Here is a 22,877-nt window from a genome sequence, read left to right as displayed (position 1 = left end):
CTCTCAGTGAGAACACTTACCACTTCTGATTTCCAACTCCAATTTGAACCTGGTTTTTTGGCCCTCCCAAGTTGCTAGCTCTCAGTGAGGACACTTGCCACTTCTGATTTCCCAGTCCAATTTGAACCTGGTTTTTTGGCCCTCCCAAGTTGCTAGCTCTCAGTGAGAACACTACACTTTATGATTTCCAAGTCCAATTTTAACCTGGGTTTTTTGTGCTCTCAAGTTGCTAGCTCTCAGTGAGAACACTTACCACTTTTGATTTCCAAGTCCAATTTGAACCTGGTTTTTTGGCCCTCCCAAGTTGCTAGCTCTCAGTGAGAACACTACACTTTATGATTTCCCACTCCAATTTGAACCTGGTTTTTTGGCCCTCCCAAGTTGCTAGCTCTCAGTGAGAACACTACACTTTATGATTTCCAAGTCCAATTTTAACCTGGTTTTTTGTGCTCTCAAGTTGCTAGCTCTCAGTGAGAACACTTACCACTTCTGATTTCCAAGTCCAATTTGAACCTGGTTTTTTGGCCCTCCCAAGTTGCTAGCTCTCAGTGAGGACACTTGCCACTTCTGATTTCCCAGTCCAATTTGAACCTGGTTTTTTGGCCCTCCCAAGTTGCTAGCTCTCAGTGAGAACACTACACTTTATGATTTCCAAGTCCAATTTTAACCTGGATTTTTGTGCTCTCAAGTTGCTAGCTCTCAGTGAGAACACTTACCACTTCTGATTTCCAAGTCCAATTTGAACCTGGTTTTTTGGCCCTCCCAAGTTGCTAGCTCCCAGTGAGAACACTACACTTTATGATTTCCCACTCCAATTTGAACCTGGTTTTTTGGCCCTCCCAAGTTGCTAGCTCTCAGTGAGAACACTACACTTTATGATTTCCAAGTCCAATTTTAACCTGTTTTTTTGTGCTCTCAAGTTGCTAGCTCTCAGTGAGAACACTTACAACTTCTGATTTCCAAGTCCAATTTGAACCTGGTTTTTTGGCCCTCCCAAGTTGCTAGCTCTCAATGAGGACACTTGCCACTTCTGATTTCCAAGTCCAATTTGAACCTGGTTTTTTGACCCTCCCAAGTTGCTAGCTCTCAGTGAGGACACTTGCCACTTCTGATTTCCAAGTCCAATTTGAACCTAGTTTTTTGGCCCTCCCAAGTTGCTAGCTCTCAGTGAGGACACTTGCCACTTCTGATTTCCAAGTCCAATTTGAACCTGGTTTTTTGGCCCTCCCAAGTTGCTAGCTCTCAGTGAGAACACTACACTTTATGATTTCCCACTCCAATTTGAACCTGGTTTTTTGGCCGTCCCAAGTTGCTAGCTCTCAGTGAGAACACTACACTTTATGATTTCCAAGTCCAATTTTAACCTGGTTTTTTTGTCCTCTCAAGTTGCTAGCTCTCAGTGAGAACACTTACCACTTCTGATTTCCAAGTCCAATTTGAACCTGGTTTTTTGGCCCTCCCAAGTTGCTAGCTCTCAGTGAGGACACTTGCCACTTCTGATTTCCCAGTCCAATTTGAACCTGGTTTTTTGGCCCTCCCAAGTTGCTAGCTCTCAGTGAGAACACTACACTTTATGATTTCCAAGTCCAATTTTAACCTGTTTTTTTGTGCTCTCAAGTTGCTAGCTCTCAGTGAGAACACTTACCACTTCTGATTTCCAAGTCCAATTTGAACCTGGTTTTTTGGCCCTCCCAAGTTGCTAGCTCTCAGTGAGGACACTTGCCACTTCTGATTTCCAAGTCCAATTTGAACCTGGTTTTTTGGCCCTCCCAAGTTGCTAGCTCTCAGTGAGAACACTACACTTTATGATTTCCCACTCCAATTTGAACCTGGTTTTTTGGCCCTCCCAAGTTGCTAGCTCTCAGTGAGAACACTACACTTTATGATTTCCAAGTCCAATTTTAACCTGGTTTTTTGTGCTCTCAAGTTGCTAGCTCTCAGTGAGAACACTTACCACTTCTGATTTCCAAGTCCAATTTGAACCTGGTTTTTTGGCCCTCCCAAGTTGCTAGCTCTCAGTGAGGACACTTGCCACTTCTGATTTCCCAGTCCAATTTGAACCTGGTTTTTTGGCCCTCCCAAGTTGCTAGCTCTCAGTGAGAACACTACACTTTATGATTTCCAAGTCCAATTTTAACCTGGATTTTTGTGCTCTCAAGTTGCTAGCTCTCAGTGAGAACACTTACCACTTCTGATTTCCAAGTCCAATTTGAACCTGGTTTTTTGGCCCTCCCAAGTTGCTAGCTCCCAGTGAGAACACTACAATTTATGATTTCCCACTCCAATTTGAACCTGGTTTTTTGGCCCTCCCAAGTTGCTAGCTCTCAGTGAGAACACTACACTTTATGATTTCCAAGTCCAATTTTAACCTGTTTTTTTGTGCTCTCAAGTTGCTAGCTCTCAGTGAGAACACTTACAACTTCTGATTTCCAAGTCCAATTTGAACCTGGTTTTTTGGCCCTCCCAAGTTGCTAGCTCTCAATGAGGACACTTGCCACTTCTGATTTCCAAGTCCAATTTGAACCTGGTTTTTTGACCCTCCCAAGTTGCTAGCTCTCAGTGAGGACACTTGCCACTTCTGATTTCCAAGTCCAATTTGAACCTAGTTTTTTGGCCCTCCCAAGTTGCTAGCTCTCAGTGAGGACACTTGCCACTTCTGATTTCCAAGTCCAATTTGAACCTGGTTTTTTGGCCCTCCCAAGTTGCTAGCTCTCAGTGAGAACACTACACTTTATGATTTCCCACTCCAATTTGAACCTGGTTTTTTGGCCGTCCCAAGTTGCTAGCTCTCAGTGAGAACACTACACTTTATGATTTCCAAGTCCAATTTTAACCTGGTTTTTTTGTCCTCTCAAGTTGCTAGCTCTCAGTGAGAACACTTACCACTTCTGATTTCCAAGTCCAATTTGAACCTGGTTTTTTGGCCCTCCCAAGTTGCTAGCTCTCAGTGAGGACACTTGCCACTTCTGATTTCCCAGTCCAATTTGAACCTGGTTTTTTGGCCCTCCCAAGTTGCTAGCTCTCAGTGAGAACACTACACTTTATGATTTCCAAGTCCAATTTTAACCTGTTTTTTTGTGCTCTCAAGTTGCTAGCTCTCAGTGAGAACACTTACCACTTCTGATTTCCAAGTCCAATTTGAACCTGGTTTTTTGGCCCTCCCAAGTTGCTAGCTCTCAGTGAGGACACTTGCCACTTCTGATTTCCAAGTCCAATTTGAACCTGGTTTTTTGGCCCTCCCAAGTTGCTAGCTCTCAGTGAGAACACTACACTTTATGATTTCCCACTCCAATTTGAACCTGGTTTTTTGGCCCTCCCAAGTTGCTAGCTCTCAGTGAGAACACTACACTTTATGATTTCCAAGTCCAATTTTAACCTGGGTTTTTTGTGCTCTCAAGTTGCTAGCTCTCAGTGAGGACACTTGCCACTTCTGATTTCCAAGTCCAATTTGAACCTGGTTTTTTTGGCCCTCCCAAGTTGCTAGCTCTCAGTGAGAACACTACACTTTATGATTTCCCACTCCAATTTGAACCTGGTTTTTTGGCCCTCCCAAGTTGCTAGCTCTCAGTGAGAACACTACACTTTATGATTTCCAAGTCCAATTTTAACCTGTTTTTTTGTGCTCTCAAGTTGCTAGCTCTCAGTGAGAACACTTACAACTTCTGATTTCCAAGTCCAATTTGAACCTGGTTTTTTGGCCCTCCCAAGTTGCTAGCTCTCAATGAGGACACTTGCCACTTCTGATTTCCAAGTCCAATTTGAACCTGGTTTTTTGACCCTCCCAAGTTGCTAGCTCTCAGTGAGGACACTTGCCACTTCTGATTTCCAAGTCCAATTTGAACCTAGTTTTTTGGCCCTCCCAAGTTGCTAGCTCTCAGTGAGGACACTTGCCACTTCTGATTTCCAAGTCCAATTTGAACCTGGTTTTTTGGCCCTCCCAAGTTGCTAGCTCTCAGTGAGAACACTACACTTTATGATTTCCCACTCCAATTTGAACCTGGTTTTTTGGCCGTCCCAAGTTGCTAGCTCTCAGTGAGAACACTACACTTTATGATTTCCAAGTCCAATTTTAACCTGGTTTTTTTGTCCTCTCAAGTTGCTAGCTCTCAGTGAGAACACTTACCACTTCTGATTTCCAAGTCCAATTTGAACCTGGTTTTTTGGCCCTCCCAAGTTGCTAGCTCTCAGTGAGGACACTTGCCACTTCTGATTTCCCAGTCCAATTTGAACCTGGTTTTTTGGCCCTCCCAAGTTGCTAGCTCTCAGTGAGAACACTACACTTTATGATTTCCAAGTCCAATTTTAACCTGTTTTTTTGTGCTCTCAAGTTGCTAGCTCTCAGTGAGAACACTTACCACTTCTGATTTCCAAGTCCAATTTGAACCTGGTTTTTTGGCCCTCCCAAGTTGCTAGCTCTCAGTGAGGACACTTGCCACTTCTGATTTCCAAGTCCAATTTGAACCTGGTTTTTTGGCCCTCCCAAGTTGCTAGCTCTCAGTGAGAACACTACACTTTATGATTTCCCACTCCAATTTGAACCTGGTTTTTTGGCCCTCCCAAGTTGCTAGCTCTCAGTGAGAACACTACACTTTATGATTTCCAAGTCCAATTTTAACCTGGGTTTTTTGTGCTCTCAAGTTGCTAGCTCTCAGTGAGGACACTTGCCACTTCTGATTTCCAAGTCCAATTTGAACCTGGTTTTTTTGGCCCTCCCAAGTTGCTAGCTCTCAGTGAGAACACTACACTTTATGATTTCCCACTCCAATTTGAACCTGGTTTTTTGGCCCTCCCAAGTTGCTAGCTCTCAGTGAGAACACTACACTTTATGATTTCCAAGTCCAATTTTAACCTGGGTTTTTTGTGCTCTCAAGTTGCTAGCTCTCAGTGAGGACACTTGCCACTTCTGGTTTCCAAGTCCAATTTGAACCTGGTTTTTTGGCCCTCCCAAGTTGCTAGCTCTCAGTGAGAACACTACACTTTATGATTTCCCACTCCAATTTGAACCTGGTTTTCTGGCCCTCCCAAGTTGCTAGCTCTCAGTGAGAACACTACACTTTATGATTTCCCACTCCAATTTGAACCTGGTTTTTTGGCCCTCCCAAGTTGCTAGCTCTCAGTGAGGACACTTGCCACTTCTGATTTCCCAATCCAATTTGAACCTGGTTTTTTGGCCCTCCCAAGTTGCTAGCTCTCAGTGAGAACACTACACTTTATGATTTCCAAGTCCAATTTTAACCTGGTTTTTTTGTGCTCTCAAGTTGCTAGCTCTCAGTGAGAACACTTACCACTTCTGATTTCCAAGTCCAATTTGAACCTGGTTTTTTGGCCCTCCCAAGTTGCTAGCTCTCAGTGAGGACACTTGCCACTTCTGATTTCCAAGTCCAATTTGAACTTGGTTTTTTGGCCCTCCCAAGTTGCTAGCTCTCAGTGAGAACACTACACTTTATGATTTCCAAGTCCAATTTGAACCTGGTTTTTTGGCCCTCCCAAGTTGCTAGCTCTCAGTGAGGACACTTGCCACTTCTGATTTCCAAGTCCAATTTGAACCTGGTTTTTTGGCCCTCCCAAGTTGCTAGCTCTCAGTGAGAACACTACACTTTATGATTTCCCACTCCAATTTGAACCTGGTTTTTTGGTGCTCTCAAGTTGCTAGCTCTCAGTGAGAACACTTACCACTTCTGATTTCCAAGTCCAATTTGAACCAGGTTTTTTGGCCCTCATGTCCTCCTTCCATCCCTCCCTCCTTCCATCCCTCCCTCCATCCCTCCCTCCTTCCATCCCTCCCTCCTTCCTTTCGTAAAAAGCACTTAAACAATGACAGAATAAACCCCCCCAGCCCTCACCTGTTTGAATTTCATTCACTCAGTCATTCATTCATTCTTCTCTATGCCACTCAGTCCCAACACTTTCAACCCACAAATTATCATTTCCCATCCCCTTAATGTACTGTACTGTACCTCTACCTGTACCTGTAACCTGTACTGTACACATTGAATAACACTTAGTCATCCTGATAGAAATAATAAAAATATTTATTTACATTTTTACATTTTGGGGGGGGGTTAGCATAACTAGGATAAATCGGGATCTTCTTCTATCACCATGTCTACAATGGACGCTGCAGGTGATGGTGTGACAGACCTTGTGGTTTTCATGACAAACATAGTTATGGGCAGTTGTTGGCGCATTTTCTTTTGCTTGGCTAACATGGCTCTGTATGGTGCAATGGTGTTGTCAAGGGAGGCCTTAAAGTGTATAGAGTGAGTCATGTTGGGATCCCAAAGTTCCGCCATGCGTTGGAGATTTGCAGCAGCTCTGTTCATTTCTGCAAGCCGCTCAATCGTTAGGCCAACATCTTCTTCTTCCTCAGATTCTTCAGCTCCCTCTTCCTCCTCTTCTTCACTCGCTGACCTGGTCAGCTCCTCCAGATCTCTGTCTGTCAGCGGTAGGCCATGCTCATCAAGCAAACCATTGACTTCCTCTGGTGTCATGTCAACGAAGCCTTCTCCACCCAGTGCCTGTGCCAGCTTCACAGAGTTCTGGACTGCAGCATCTTGAATTTCTTCGGGAGCAAATCCCCTGTGATCATGCACCACTTCTGGCCACAATTTCCTCCAGCAGGCATTCATTGTCTGTGACTTCATATCCATTAAGGCACTCTGAATGTTCTTCAGACAAGATGCAATTGTGTACTGACGCCAGTAGGCCTTCAATGTGAAGTTTTCATCACCATCCATTGCTTCCACGATGCTTCCAAGAGAATTGCGCGTGTACAGTGCCTTAAATGCGCGGATAACACCTTGATCCATCGGCTGGATAAGTGATGTGGTGTTTGGTGGCAAGAATTCAACTTGCACCCCATCATGTTCATGTGCCAGGTCATCATGACCTCCAGCATTGTCCATTAGGAGAAGCACTTTGAAATTGAGTCCTTTGCCAGCCAAATACACCTGCACCTGTGGGATGAAGCACTGATGAAACCAGTCCCGCGTGAGGGGTTTTGTAATCCATGCTTTAGGATTATGCATCCAGTACACTGGCAATGCATTCTTATTTCTGTTCTTGAGGGCTCTTGGATTTCGTGACTTATAGATTAGCCCTGGCTTCAGCAAAAAGCCTGCTGCATTCCCACACATGACCAAAGTCACCCGATCTTTCATGGCCTTAAAGCCAGGGGCTTTGGCTTCATCTTGCATCAAGAAAGTCCTTGAAGGCATCCTCTTCCAGAACAGGCCTGTTTCGTCCATGTTGAACACCTGTTCTGGAAGGTAGCCCCCTTCTGCAATTAGGTCTTTAAACGTGCCCTGGACAAAGTTTTCGGCTGCACCTGTATCTGCTGAGGCAGCTTCTCCATGCAATGACACACTCTTCAGGCCATAGCGCCGTTGAAATTTGTCAAACCACCCTTTGCTTGCTGTGAATGTGGCTGGGGCTGAAGAAGCAGAAGATGTTGATGGCTGGGGGTCATCAGAGTCAACAACACCTTCATCTACAGAGAATGACAGGAAAGGGAGAGAGAAGTGACTTGAATGAAAGCATACAGTCCTTCCATCCCTCCCTCCTTCCATCCATCCCTCCCTCCTTCCATCCATCCCTCCCTCCTTCCATCCTTCCCTTCTCTCCCTTCCTCCCTCCTTCCTTAAAAAACACTTAAATACAGTATGTAATGACAGAATAAAAAACCCCAGCCCTTACCTGGGTTTCCCTCATCTGCATCGCCTCCTTCTGTGTCTGCAAGACGGTTGTACAATTGCTGCGCCTTGGTTCGTATAGTGTTCGTATCCAAAGCAATGCTCTTTTTTCAGCAGTCTTGTACCCACACAGACAAAGCAGCTTCCATCTTCATAAGGCGTTTGTTTCTAGGCGTCACCATTCTTTTTGCAGCCTTGTTGAATGATATCAGAGAAGTTTGCCTTATCTTCTTCTCATCTTTCCTAATGTATCGCACAGTCGATTCGTTGATCCCATAATGCCGACCAACCTCTACATTAGAACGTCCCGCTTTCAGCATGTCCAAAAGTTCAATCTTCTCCTTGATTGTCAGCATCTTCCGGGTCTTTTTAGCATCGCCGGCTCCACTCCGGGTGCAACGTTTAGGTGCCATCTTCCACGAAGTCTTCACAAACAGCTCCAAGAAACAGATCCAAGACACAGATCCAAGACAGATCCACAGATCCAAGACACAGATCCAAGACACAACAACTCCAAGACACAGATGCAAGACACAGCTCCAAAGAACAGATCCAAGAAACAGATGAAACCGCTCCGACCAACAGCTCCTACAAACGCTCAAAAAGTTGCAAAAGTTTCAAAGCAAACCACGCTGAGCAAACAACACTGATTGGCCGAGATTTCTGTCCATCAGCAATGACAACGCTGATTGGCTGAAATTTTGCTGTATCACCATTGCCGGGCAAACTTATTGTAATGGCAAAGCTGATTGGCCGAGATTTCGGCCAACCAGCAGTGCTACACGTCAGTTTGGTGATGACGCGTGACGTCATCGGGCGGGAAAAACCACGCACGTATTTTTAATTATTTTTTTTTTTGAAAAATCGCGATATAGCGTTTCGCGAATATCGAGATGGTATCAATTGCTGAAAAATCGCGATATAGCATTTCGCGAAGATCGAGATCGCGAAACTCGAGGGATCACTGTACTTAGCAAGAAAATCCACAACCCCTATTGCTACCAAACTTTGCTGATTTTGATTTATAGTTATATGTCTCTTACAGCCCCTCCTCCTTGAATTCAAACTATAGAAATGTAAAAAGCACTACCTTCCTCTCTCCTTCTCTGTGATCTGAAAGTGCAACTTAAAATGGCTTTTTCCTGCCTTTTATCCTTCCCAGTCTAATCCTGCCCCAGCCTAATCTGATTGAACACAAACTGCCAATAAAATTGTCTCTTACAGCCCCTCCTCCTTGAATTCAAACAATAGAAATGTAAAAAGCACTACCTTCCTCTCTCCTTCTCTGTGATCTGAAATGGAAGAAGGTAGGCAGGGGGGTACCACAGGGTTCTGTCCTGGGCCCTGTACTCTTCAATATTTTCACCAATGACCTGAACGTGGGAGTAGAAGGGGAACTAATCAAATTTGCAGACGACACCAAGCTGGCAGGGGTAGCCAACACCCTAGAGGACAGGCTCAAAATACAGGAAGATCTAGACAGATTAACATTATGGGCCCACACTAACAACATGATGTTCAACGTCGACAAGAGCAAAGTCCTTCACCTTGGTAAAAAAAAAACTAGACACACATAGAGCCTGGGAGAAACCCCACTTAGCAGCAGTAACTGCGAAAGAGATCTTGGAGTCTTGGTGGATAATCAACTAAACATGAGCCAGCAATGTGCAGCAGCGGCCAAAAAAGCCAACACCATCCTAAGCTGCATCAACAGAGGGATACATTCCAAGACCAGGGAAGTATTAATACCACTCTACTATGCCCTGGTCAGACCACATCTGGAGTACTGGATCCAGTTCTGGTCACCACACTTCAAAAGAGACATTGAAACTCTGGAGAAGGTGCAGAAAAGAGCAACCAAAATGATTTTGGGACTCAAAACCAAGACTTACGAAGAGAGATTGTGGGAACTGGGCATGGATAGCCTAGAGAAAAGGAGGGCCAGAGGGGACATGATAGCTGTATACAGGTATGTGAGGGGTTGCCACAGAGAGAAGGGGGTCACTCTATTCTCCAGAGCAGCAGAGGGCTGGACGAGGAACAACGGCTGGAAGCTGACCAAGGAGAGATTCAACCTAGAACTAATGAAAAACTTCCTGATGGTGAGAGCGATCAACCATTGGAACAACCTGCCTGCAAAACAACCTGCCTGCAGAGGTTGTGAACTCCCCAACTCTGGATACTTTCAAGAGGAGATTAGACTGCCACTTGGCTGGGGTGCTTTAGGATTCCTGCTCAGGCAGGGGGTTAGACTTGATGACCTACATGGTCCATTTCAACTCTAACAATAAATAAATAAATAAATAAATAAACAAACAAACAAACAATAGTAATTTATTTATTTATTTATTTATTTATTATATTTATGTTTATTTGTCAAACAAGAAAATAGGTCCAAATGGCTCTTTGAGTGTTTATGATTGCTGATTCCTAACCTAAATGAACAACAACCCCCTCCCACTAATGATTTAATGTGCCTCCTGCATCATTTTTATTACCTCCATGATATTAAATATTCAATTGTTAAGGTATCTAAGACTTTGCTGGCATACTCCTTATAGCAGAGGAAGAGAAAGAGAGAGAAAGAGAGGGGAAAGAATAGGAAGGAAGCACCACAAACCCAGCCACCACACATGGTCTCAGAAGACACTCTGAAACAACACAGCAATTTAGGTCTAGAAGACATCTCAAAGGTCATCTAGTAGAACCTCATGCTGCAGCAGGAAATCTTACAATGCCTGGATTAGAGTGATACCTCATTTTACGAATCCCTCGTCATACGAACTTTTCGAGATACGAACCCGGGGTTTAAGATTTTTTTGCCTCTTCTTCCAAACTTTACAAACCTGCCACTGGGATGCCCCGCCTCTGGACTTTTGTTGCCAGCCGAAGTGCCTGTTTTCGCGCTAGTGGGATTCCCCTGAGGCTCCCCGCGGAAGTCCGGAGGTGGGGTTTCCCATGGAGGGGAGCCTCAGGGGAATCCATCCAGCGTGAAAACGGGTGCTTCGGCTGGCAAAAGGGCTGAATTTTGGGCTTGCACGCATTAATCGCTTTTCCACTGATTCCTATGGGAAACATTGTTTCGTCTTACGAACTTTTCACCTTACGAACCTCGTCCTGGAACCAATTAAGTTCGTAATACAAGGTATCACTGTATTTTGGTGCCTCTAATAGAGACGAAAATTGCCAGAAAGGAGGAGTTTACTAGGGCATGGTTACCATGCAGACGAAGGCAGAGACAGTCGCTCACTTATGACCACAATTGATCCCAAAATTTTTGTTGCTAAGCAAGAGGCTTGTTCAGTGATTTTCACCACATTTTACTCAATTCAAGAGAGTTCCTGGCTCTAACAGTCATATGCAAGCTAGGGAAGAACATCTGAAGGCATGTGAAATGTTCTAATGTACAGAAGTTATGATTAATGTGTGGCAGAAAGTAAACTCTGGGTGTGTTTTTCGAAATGCAGTAAGTGAGGTTGAATGTGTAATTTTAGAAGAGCTGTGTGTGTATGTGTGTGTGTGTGTGTGTGTGTATACATACACACACAGTATACATAGTAGATAATGTATCTTTTTGTGTGCCTATGTGTAATATGTATGTATATCTATGGCAAATATACATAGGATTAAATATTATATTTTGGATGTTCAGTAATAGTAAATAGACAGGGAAAATGTATCTCATTGAGGCAAGGAGAGGCCAGGCATCCTAATCTTAACCCTTGACATGAGTGACATCAAGTTGCCCATGCCCACCTAGTCACACTGCAAAGCCACTCCCACCCAGTCACGATTGCCAAACCACTCCCACTGTTACATGACCATCAAGCCATGCCCACAAAATAAGCCACACCCACAGAGTAGCAGTAAAAAGAATTGGAACTCACCCGGGACAATTCCCCCTGCAATAAAGGAAGGAAGATTACACTTGAGGGAAGATTACAGAGCAGACCCAGCTCCTCGCCTTCCTTTTCTTTCTTTCTTTTTTTTAAAGTAATTTTATTGAATATAAATATTTTAAAAACATTTTCGATCAGCATTTCTGGGAGAGCAAAGTAGAGCAGAAAAGAGAAAGTTCCTCGAGGAAACAAGGCAAGACAAAGGCAAGACATCAAACCGTAAGTGATTGATCCCTACTGCCCATTGAACACCACAAAGCCTCAATCTGCCCAGCGCACCCCAGGACCTCCAGCACCCTAGCACCATCAAACTTCTTCCCATTAGCCCGAACCCCCCTGCAGAACCCAGCTTACCCTGCCACCAGCCGAGCTATCAACCAAGACTTGGAGCCATCTGAAGCTTGTAAGCCAAGGGAGCGAGGTGAATAACCCTTAGTTTGAACAAGCGCCAGGAGTCCTGTTAACAACAAAAGGACCTGTAAACGCTCCATTTAAAGGGAGACTGAAAAATCTTCTAAATCACCTCCGCAAACACCATTTGGGCTAATAAGGCAAGCTTAAACTACCAGGTGCTGGTTGTGAAGGAAGAGCGGGGTTTACTGTACATTTGAAAGCCATTGTTCTGAAGTGAAGTTGTTAAGTATACCTCTACAACCCTAATTGCCTCTCCCTCAACACACTATAAAGTCATAAAGAGGCCCACTAAGCAGGAAGCCAGAAACTCAGGCAGGGTAACCGAAAGACTTTCCTGAAGCACTAACACCCCCCCCCCGCCCACATCCTGGGAGACAGACGCTGGTACAGAACAGCTGAAATCAAAGCAGAAATGCCAATCAAAAAGAATATACATCAAGAACAAAAAGAACAACAAGCAACAATTGATAATCACAGCTATCAATGCTTTAAATGCAATGACATTATCAATGATCATGATGGTTTCATAAAATGCCAGACTTGCAATCAGTCTGCTCACAAAAGCTGCCTCAATATTTCTAAACATATTGCCACCTTTCTAAAAGCAAACTCTTCATTTCTTTATATGTGCTCATCCTGCACCCCCAAGCTAAATATACTTAGCAGTTTGTCTGATGAGATTAACACCTTAAAAGAAGCCATCAAAACCCAACAAGAATTCACAGAAAGTATTGAATCAAGACTCTCATCCACGGAGAAAAATATCCAAATACTGAATCCACCCGACAAAATACCACTCACCACTCCACCACCCCAACCTCAACCTCAACCACTTCCAATACTTCAAAAACCCACTAATTCTACCACTGATATCTCTACCCTAGTCAAGGATGTCATGGAACATGAACAAAAATGCCAGAATGCTATCCTCTTTGGTCTTGATGAAAGTCATGAATCAGATATAACAAGAATAAGAAATATCATCCACCTCCATCACTCACATGCACAAACAATCGCCCAAGAAGACATTTTGGAAGTTACCAGAATTGGACCTGAGCACAAGTATAACGATGGCTCAATAGCTCCCCGCTTCTGCAAAGTAGTATGCAAAAATGAACAAATAAAACAGCAATTCATCAAGACCATCAACCACATTGCCAGAAATAACAAGTCCTTCAACAAACTCAGATCCAGACCAGATCTTTCTCTCCTCCAACGTATTCACTCTTGCGAACTACGGGCAGAACTCAAGAGACGCTATGAACTTGGTGAAACAAACTTTTACATAGATTACCGCACAGAAAGCATCAAACCCAAAGCCCATAATTCTCCCCACATCTTCCGGTCTAACTTTCAACCTACCATCTCACAACATCAAACTGACACCTGCCAGACCACCATCCCACAACAACAAATGGACAACCCTACTACCTCAAACCAAGAATAGGAAAGCATACCCCTTACTTCCTCTAATCACCCCAAAACCAATCCCCAACACAAGACCAATCTCAAATGTAAACTATTAAATGCTAGAAGTTTAGTCAACAAGATATCTGAATTCCTCCTTCTACCTGACACCTCCAACTTTGATATAATTTTTATATGCGAAACATGGCTAAATGCTTCCTACTCAGACTCCATTATCACATCAAAAAACTACCATGTTTTCCACTCAGACCGCGAATCCCGCAGAGGAGGCGGAGTAGCTATATTGTACAAAAAATCGCTGAACCTAAAAATCCTCAAAGTTGCACAGGATTTATTGGTACCTGAAACTATTGTGTGTGATTTATCCCTAAATACCACAATTCGCTTCTTACTCTGCTACAGAGCCCCAGACTACGACATCGAACATCCTAACAAATTACTAACATGGGCAACCAATTGCCCATACCCCATTATCTTCATCGGAGACCTCAACCTACCACACATTAACTGGTCCTTAAATGAATGCAGCACGGAACCCATCCATTCTACTATATATAATACCGTCACCTATCTGGGACTTGACCAACTAGTAACTAACAATACCAGACTTGATAACTGTCTGGATCTCATCTTCTGCAACAGCAAAAGTACAATATATGGCTTACAAATAACAGAACCATTTTTCAACAGCGACCACAGCATGATAAACTTCAGTCTTAACTTAAGCCACACTATGAACCACCAAAATAATATAACACCAAAATTCAATTTCAAAAAAGCGAACTACGAACTCATTGAAGCCCACCTCTCAACATTAAACTGGAAAACTCTATTCTCTGAATGCTACACTACTGATGACCTCTACAACACATTCCTACTCGAAATGAAAATTATCATCAGACTTCATATACCTCTAACATGTACCATAAACAAAAAAAATAACCTCCCCATCTCAATAAGAAAATTACAAACAAGAAAAAAACCTCTGGAGGAAAAACAAAAAAGGACAAGTTTCCAACGTCAAAAGCCGATGTAAAAGCATTTGCAATCAAATAAAAACAGAAAACCTCCTACTACAGCAAACAAGAGGAAAACCTCCTACGCACCAAATCTAATAGAGCTTTCTACAACTTTGTCAACAATAAACTCAAAGACTCTAGACCTATCCCATCTCTCAAAGGACCCAACAACAAAGAATATCATGATGATTCATCCAAAGCCAACCTCCTCAACTCTTTCTGTGGCTCTGTCTTTGTTAACAGCAATGGCTCATCCCCCAACGACTTAACCCAAGTAGACTTCACTGAAGACCGAGTTGAAAAAGCATTACATGACCTTAAACCTTCTCTATCAGTCGGACCAGATGGTCTATGTGCTTACTTCCTAAAAAAGCTCTCTTCTGCCATAGCTGAACCACTAAGCATAATTTTCGAAAAATCCTTCAGAACCAGCACACTTCCTAAGCTATGGTCGAAAGCAATGGTCATCCCCATCTTCAAAAAAGGAGACCCCTCTCTTGTAGATAACTACAGACCAATTTCACTATGCTGCATCCCATGCAAAGTCATGGAATCAATTATAAACAAATCAATTACTCTCCATCTAGAAACTAATAATTTGCTCTCTAAAAAACAATTTGGTTTCAGAAAAAACTATCCTGCAACTTGCAGCTCCTCCACTGCAAAAATATATGGACAATTCATCTAGATCAAGGGAAATCTACAGATGCAATTTATATTAACTTCTGCAAAGCCTTTAATTCAGTGGCCCACGACAAACTACTCCTAAAACTCAAATCCTATGGCACCTCAGGATCCCTCCATAGCTGGATTACAGCATTCCTGTCAAACAGACAACAAGTGGTCAAAATAGGAAGCACCATATCCACCCCCATCCCAGTTAAAAGTGGTGTTCCCCAAGGTAGTGTACTGGGACCAATGCTCTTCATTCTCTACATCAATGACCTTTGCGATTACATCACAAGCAACTGTGTTCTCTTCGCCGACAATGTAAAACTCTTCAACACCACCGATAACACAACTACTCTCCAAAAAGACCTTGACACTGTTTCTGAGTGGTCCAACACATGGCAACTCCAAATCTCAACTAGCAAATGCTCTGTACTACACATTGGGAAGAAGAATCTGAACTCCAAATACGAACTGAATAATCAAATTATCACAGATAATCCCCACTCGGTTAAAGACCTTGGTATACTAATAACAAAAGATTTAAGTCCCAAAGCCCACTGCAACAATATAGCCAAGAAGGCTTCAAGAGTTGTAAACCTAATCCTACGTAGCTTCTGCTCTGGCAATCTCACACTACTTACCAGAGCTTACAAAACTTTTTCCAGACCCATCCTCGAATACAGCTCATCTGTTTGGAACCCATATTGCATCTCAGACATTAACACCCTTGAAAATGTCCAAAGATACTTCACCAGAAGAGCCCTTCACTCCTCCACTCGAAATAGAATACCCTATGAGACTAGATTTTCAATCCTGGGCCTAGAAAGTTTAGAACTAAGACGCCTTAAACATGATCTAAGTATTGCCCACAAGATCATATGCTGCAACGTCCTGCCTGTCGGTGACTACTTCAGTTTCAACCACAACAACACAAGATTTAAACTTAATATTAACCGCTCCAAACTTGACTGTAAAAAATATGACTTCAGTAACCGAGTTGTTGAAGCGTGGAACTCATTACCGGACTCCATAGTGTCATCCCCAAATCCCCAACACTTTACCCTTAGATTATCTACGGTTGACCTATCCAGATTCCTAAGAGGTCAGTAAGGGGCGAGTACAAGTGCCTTCCGTCCCCTGTCCTATTGCTCTCCTATATCTCCTATACCTTTCTTCTATTCTTATATCTCTTCTTCTATTCTTTCATTGATATGTTCTATTACTATATCTTCTTTTCTATTATTTCTTAGATATATTTTACTATGAGTATCTCCTCTACAACCTTCATCATGTATTTTACTATGTGTATATAGATATATACCCACTAAAACCCTCATTGTGTATTGGACAAAATAAAAAATAAAAAAGGACCAGATTCTATTGGGTGGAGTACTTTGTTAGGAAGTATAGAGTAGCAGAAGGAGGTTTCTTATTTAGTGACTCATTTATTATTGCAATAGAGTCATTTCCAGAAACCAAAACAAAATATTTGTCAGCGCAATATAGGACAGCAAACATTCCAATAATTATTTATCAACAAATACCAGGAATTATTTCCTTCCCACCAGGGTTATTCCTGAAATTTAGGATTACATAAGCCCAGCAGAAACTTGTCCAATTTTCAATGGTATTTACTTAACCCTGTGGTTCTGGTTGCAAAAACTCACACTTGTACTGTTCCTGGGTCAATATGACCCGGACCAAAAATTGTTTATTTTAGGGACTTAAATTTGGTCTTTTTGAATACTTTTTTCACTGGGATACTAATTTGAACTTTTCTGAACACAATGAAAGGAAAATTGAAATGAAAAAAAGTAATGCTTATATTTTTATTTTGCTCACAAAAGGCCCCCCCCATTTTTGTGAAATTCTTTTCAATTTATAGATAGTTTAGCCTGCAAACTGCATACAATTTTACTAAATCTGGTGTGGGATTACTAGTTTGAACATTTCTGAACATAATGAAATGAAAATTGAAATGAAAAAAGTGGTGCTTATTTGTTTATTTTGCTCATAAAAGGGATGCCCCCCCCCATTTTTTTCAAGTATTTCACTTTATGTTTTTTAGGCTCCTAATTCCAAATATTTTCAATAACTTTGGCATTGATATACTAAAAGGAACATTCCTGATCACAACCAAATGAAAATTGAACTGAAAACATTGATGCTTATTTGTTTATTTTGCTCTGAAAAGCCCACCAGCCTGTGCACAACTTTTTACTTAATAATAATAATAATTATTATTGTTATCATCATCATCATCATCATCATTATTTATTAGATTTGTATGCCACCCCTCTCTGAATTTTGCTCACAATTATGCTTGTGAATTCAAAATTACATACAGTACTAGTTTTCAGTCAAATGGATTTCTTTCATAAAAGTAGTTGTCTGGCTATCATGTACTTGCTTTTCAAAAGGATATTCCTGAAGGACTTCCAGTCTGAATCGGAGCTGCAGCAGGAGCTCCGGGACAGGGCTCTGTCCCTGAAATTCCCTTTTCCCTTCCAAAGGTCGCATCTGGCAGTTAGATCAGACCCGGATGGTCCGATCGTAGAACAGGGGGCTTCCCTGATCCCGAGGAGCTAACGGCGAAGCTCCAAAAGGAAGGGTTTGCCCCGCAGTTTTGGGGACAGGAGAATCGAGTCTTGAGGCTTCGAGGTCTCAGCCAAAGCAGCTCGACCACACATGTGGACATGAGGAAGATCAGAAGAAGAAGTCTAAATTCAATGTAGCAAAGCAGAAAAAGAACACAAGAAGCAAAGAAAGAAGAAAATAAGGTACAGTCTATTTTGACAGTTTGAAAACGATTAGTAGTATTAACTTTTAAAAATAGAAGGCGAACAAGAAAGCTATAAGGGAAAAAACCATATCCTTGGATCAAAAAGAACTTGCAGCCGGATCTTTTTTCTCTCTCATCAAGTATAACGTCTAAAATTAAAAGAATTAAAAGAATAGAATTAAAGATCGTAAAATATAACGGCATGATAATAAATTCCCATCTCTGAAGAGGATTCTAGGAGATGAAAGTTAATAAAATTTAAAATTTTGAAGACGAAAGGAAAAATCTAAATTGGCTGCAGTCTTTGGAACTCTTTTTCTTACATCAGCTGCAGAAGGATTGTTTTGTTTTTCGAAAGTGTTTTGGAAATAAAAATACGAAAAGAAAGAATAAAAATTGCAAAATAAAAGATATAAACAGATAACGAAAGTGAGACCTGGATGGATTAACTTTGTTTTTATCAAAAATTGGGATGTATTTCCCCCCCCCCCCCGGTAAATAACAGGAATACATTTCTTCAAGGAAAGTTGAACATTCGAATTCTTTGCATCGTGTGAAAGGAACCATCATGAATTACAATTGATACAAGAAATTAAATTTTGATGTGGATTACAATTGAATTATAAACTATTGGACTATAATTGCTTTACGTGGATTTCAACGATAAATTGGATATAATGAATTGGACATAGACTAAAATTTGGAATTTGGTTTGCATTCCAGATTCTTTGAACCACCTTGGATTATAATTATTTTTCTTATGATCAGGAATGTTCAATTTATTATATCAATACCAAAGGGGGAAAATCTTTTTGAGATTTGGAGCCTAAAAAAAATATAAACTGAAAAAAAAGGCTTCAAATCATGGGGGGGGGGATTTTCTGAGCAAAATAAACAAACAAGCATCAATTTCTTTCAGTTCAATTTTCATAGCATCATGTTCAGAAATGTTCAAATTAGTATCCCAGCAAAAAAAGCTTTCAAAAAAGTTGGAACTGGCAGGCTAAAAAAAATGTAAAGTGGCAATGATTGCACACAGGCAAAATATGGTTTGGGCTTTCTGAGTGAAATAAAAATATAAGCAGCAATTAGAAACCTTATGGAATATTTTTCTGATGGTCAGCAATGTTCAATTTAGTAAATTAATGCCTAGGGTATTAAAAATATTTTGGATTTGGAGCCTAAAACAAATGTAAAGTGAAATTGATTGCACACAGCCGTGGGGGGGGGAGGCCCTATTTCTCAGCAAAATAAACAAATAAGCATCACTTTTTTCAGTTCAATTTTCATATAATTATGTTTAGAAATGTTCAAACTAGTAATCCAATGCAAAATAGTTTTAATAATATTTTGAATTTGGAGCCTGAAATACATACAAATTGAAAAAACTGCACACAGCGGGGGGGGGACACTTTTATGAGCAAAATAAAAGGATAAACATCAATTTTTAGTTCAATTTTCTTTTTTTTCTTTTTTTTGAAAAATAATTTTTTATTGATTTACAAAAGAGATTATGTACAAAGGGAGAAAGATACATCGATTAACAGCATTATGATAACCTGACATATACTTGCTGTTATGCCATGATTACTCCATTCAGTTATTTTACTAAACCAATACATATCATAACCTATTGTGGTTAATAAAGTACATCTCTATAGTTCGTTATCTTTTGGGTCTTTTAGATCTTTCTCCCCACCCCTCCCCCCCATTGAACTGTAATAGTTCTAAAAGGTCTAAATTGTTTATTTGGGCGGCATATGGAATCCGCGGTTTCGTTAATGTAGTATTTATATCAATATATATTTACATTTGAGAAGAAATCGTGCTGGATTGATCAAGATATTCTTAGTAGTCCGATATCATCCTTCAGAATTCTAGAGTTTTTCTACAGTCATTTCTACGCTTTCCACTAATATTTTAATATTTTAGTATTTTAATATATCTATGTTTTGTAATATTTCGTTATATTTTTCCCCTTTCTTCATTTATTTCTTTTCTTACTTTTTACCCAATTGTAAAATTTTTCCCAGTTTTTGTAGAATTTAGAGTCTTCTTTATTTTTGAGTTTTTGAGTAAGCCTATCCATTTCTGCACAGTCATAGATTTTTTTGATGATTTCTCTTTCAGTTGGTATAGTATCTCTTTTCCAGTTTTGTGCTATTGTTATTCTGGTAGCTGTGATTATATGATGTATTAGGTACGTGTCTTCTTTCTTGTTTTTCAAATCAGTTATGCTCAAGAGGAATATTTCTGGTGTGAGTTTTAAGGAGACTGTTGTGATTTGTTGAATCCATGTTTGGATTTTTTTCCATAGTTTTTTGATGAGGGGGCAGGTCCACCATAAGTGAAAAAATGTTCCAATTTTGCTATTGCACCTCCAACAATTTGGTTTTATGGTAGGATAGATCTTGGCCAGTCTCGTTGGTGATAGATGCCATCTATAAAACATTTTTTGTAGGTTCTCTTTGTATGGAACTGATTTAGTAATTTTCAGGTTTCTCCACATTTGTTCCCATTGTTCAATGTAAATGGGATGCCCTATGTTTTTTGCCCAGGTAATCATATTTTCTTTTACTAATTCAGTTTCCATAGAGTACCCCATTATATAATTATACATTTTGGTTATAAATTTTTTCGGATATCCTAATAATATTTTATCGATTATACTTTCTTTTTCTTGGATCCCTTCTTTTTTTTTGTCTCTATTCCATTTCGTCAAAATTTGAGCGTAGGACCACCAGTCAATATCGATATTTTGATTTCTTAGTTGCTGTCTGGATTTTATATCTCCTTTCTCATCTAATATGTGGTTGTAGTTCAATATTTTTATTGATTGAAATAAGTTTGGGTGTCTGAGCGCTTCAAGACTGGAGTACCATTTTGGGATTTTGTGGTAATGTTCTTTTTTAGTTTTTAACCACACATTTATTAAGGAGTCCCTGATCATATGACATCTGAAGTATACTGGCGTTTTCCCTTTTTCGCTCCATAGGAAACTATGCCATCCTTGGAGGATGTTATGACCCTCCAAGGCCAAAAGTCTTTGATTTTGGAGGGTTATCCACTCTTTAACCCATAAAAGGACTGATGCTTCGTAATAGGCTTGGAAGTTTGGTAGTCCAAATCCACCTTGTGTTACTCTGTCTTGTAAGGCTTTAAATCTCACCCTTGGTTTTTTCCCCGCCCAGATAAATTTTGAAATGGTTGTATTTATTTTGCTGAAAATTTTTTGGTTTAGTTTTATTGGGATCGTCTGGAATAAATATAAGAATTTCGGTAATATAGACATTTTAATTGTAGCTATCCTCCCTGATAGTGAGATATGAATTTTATTCCACCTAATTAACTGTTGTTCTGTTTTTTTAATGAGGAGATCGTAATTATCTTTTTGTATTGTACCACATCTGTTTGTTAGTGTTATGCCCAGGTATTTAACTTTTTTGACAGTTTGGATTCCTAATAATGTCTCTAATTCATGTTCTTGTTTAGTGTACATATTTTTAGTTATAATTTTAGTTTTTTGTTTATTGATTTTTAAACCGGCCACTTCTCCATACCGTTGTATCTCTCTCAGCAGGTGCTCCCCTGTTTCTATTGGATCCTCCAAAATGAATGCTAGGTCATCTGCATAAGCCTGAACTTTAAATTCGTGTTTTTTTGTTCTAAGACCTATAATTTCCTTGTTGGATCTTATTTGATTAAGAAGTGTTTCTACTGCCAAGATGTATAGAAGTGGAGATAAAGGACATCCTTGTCTAACACCTTTTGCAATTTGAAAAGATCTTGTTAGTTCCCCATTAAATATAATTTGAGCCGATTGCATATTGTATATAGTTTGAATCATGTTTATCATTTTTGGGCCGAATTGCATTTTTTTAATTAGTTCAAGAATAAACTCCCACCTTAAATTGTCGAAAGCTTTTTGGGCGTCCAAGAATATTAATGCTAATTGCTTTTCGGAGTGTGTCTCATAGTATTCTAGGGTGTTAAGAATTATTCTTGTATTGTTCCTTATGTATCTGCCTGGGAGAAAGCCATTTTGATCTTCCTTTATTGTTTTGTTTAAAATTGGTTTAAATCTTTCCGCTATTATTGTCATGAATATTTTATAATCGACATTGAGGAGGGATATGGGCCGATAGTTTTGTATATGTTTTTTTTTTCCGGGTCTTTCGGGATTAGACTTATCAAGGCTTGTGTCCAGGATGTTGGTAGCAAGCCTTTTTCCAATACTTCATTAAATATTATTACTAGGATTTCTAATAGATAGTCTTTTAGTTCTTTATAGAATTCGGCCGGTATCCCGTCTGTACCTGGGGTTTTGCTGTTCTTTTGTTTGGTTATTGCGTATTCCACTTCTAGTTTAGTTATTTCTTTGTTTAGTATGGTTTCATCTGATTCTGATATCTTTTGTATTTCCGCTTCCTCAAGATATTTATTTAATTGGGATTGGTTTGTTTCTTCCTTTTGGTATAAATGAGCATAATATTCAGTTACTATATTCTTTTTTTCCCCCAGTGTATGTTGTAGTTCCCCATTTTTATCTTCTAACGCTTGTATATATCGTTCTTCTTCTTGCTTTTTTAATTTATAAGCAAGCCATCTGCCTATTTTATTCGCATTTTCAAATTGATATTGATTGGCCTTCCTTAGTTTTGTGACAATTTCATCTTGTATTATTAAATTGATATTGTGTTTTATTGCATCTATCTCTTCTCTTATTTTTCCGTTTTGGAGATCTTTTTGGGCTTCTAATTCTGCGTGTTTTAATTTGGTCTTGAGTTCGTTTAATTTCCTGTCTTTCTGTTTCTTTTTTTTTGCTAAATAGGCTATTGTTATGCCTCTCATAAATGCTTTTGTTGTGTCCCAAATATTCTGAATAGTGGTATCATTATTCCAATTATCTCTTAAAAATAATTTTAATTCTTGTTTGATATGTTTAGTATAATCCTGATCTTGAAATAACAGT

General features: G+C 40.2%; 2 protein-coding genes across 2 annotated transcripts in view; both read right to left on the bottom strand.

The window, feature by feature from the left end:
• Window positions 1-22,877, bottom strand: part of LOC139170652 (palladin-like) — a 321,753-nt gene that overhangs the window by 231,343 nt on the left and 67,533 nt on the right. The window lies entirely within an intron of this gene.
• On the bottom strand, window positions 6,056-8,139 carry LOC139169922 (tigger transposable element-derived protein 1-like). The gene is made up of 2 exons (XM_070756596.1): window positions 7,696-8,139; window positions 6,056-7,489 (listed from the first exon to the last, which is right to left on the bottom strand). Exon 2 carries the CDS (start codon window positions 7,245-7,247, stop codon window positions 6,072-6,074), a length of 1,176 nt encoding a protein of 391 aa, XP_070612697.1. The 5' UTR covers window positions 7,248-7,489; window positions 7,696-8,139; the 3' UTR covers window positions 6,056-6,071.

Source organism: Erythrolamprus reginae, chromosome 7 (assembly GCF_031021105.1).
Source record: "Erythrolamprus reginae isolate rEryReg1 chromosome 7, rEryReg1.hap1, whole genome shotgun sequence".
Taxonomy (NCBI): Eukaryota; Metazoa; Chordata; class Lepidosauria; order Squamata; family Dipsadidae; genus Erythrolamprus; species Erythrolamprus reginae.
This window is presented reverse-complemented; position numbering and strand designations above follow the sequence as displayed.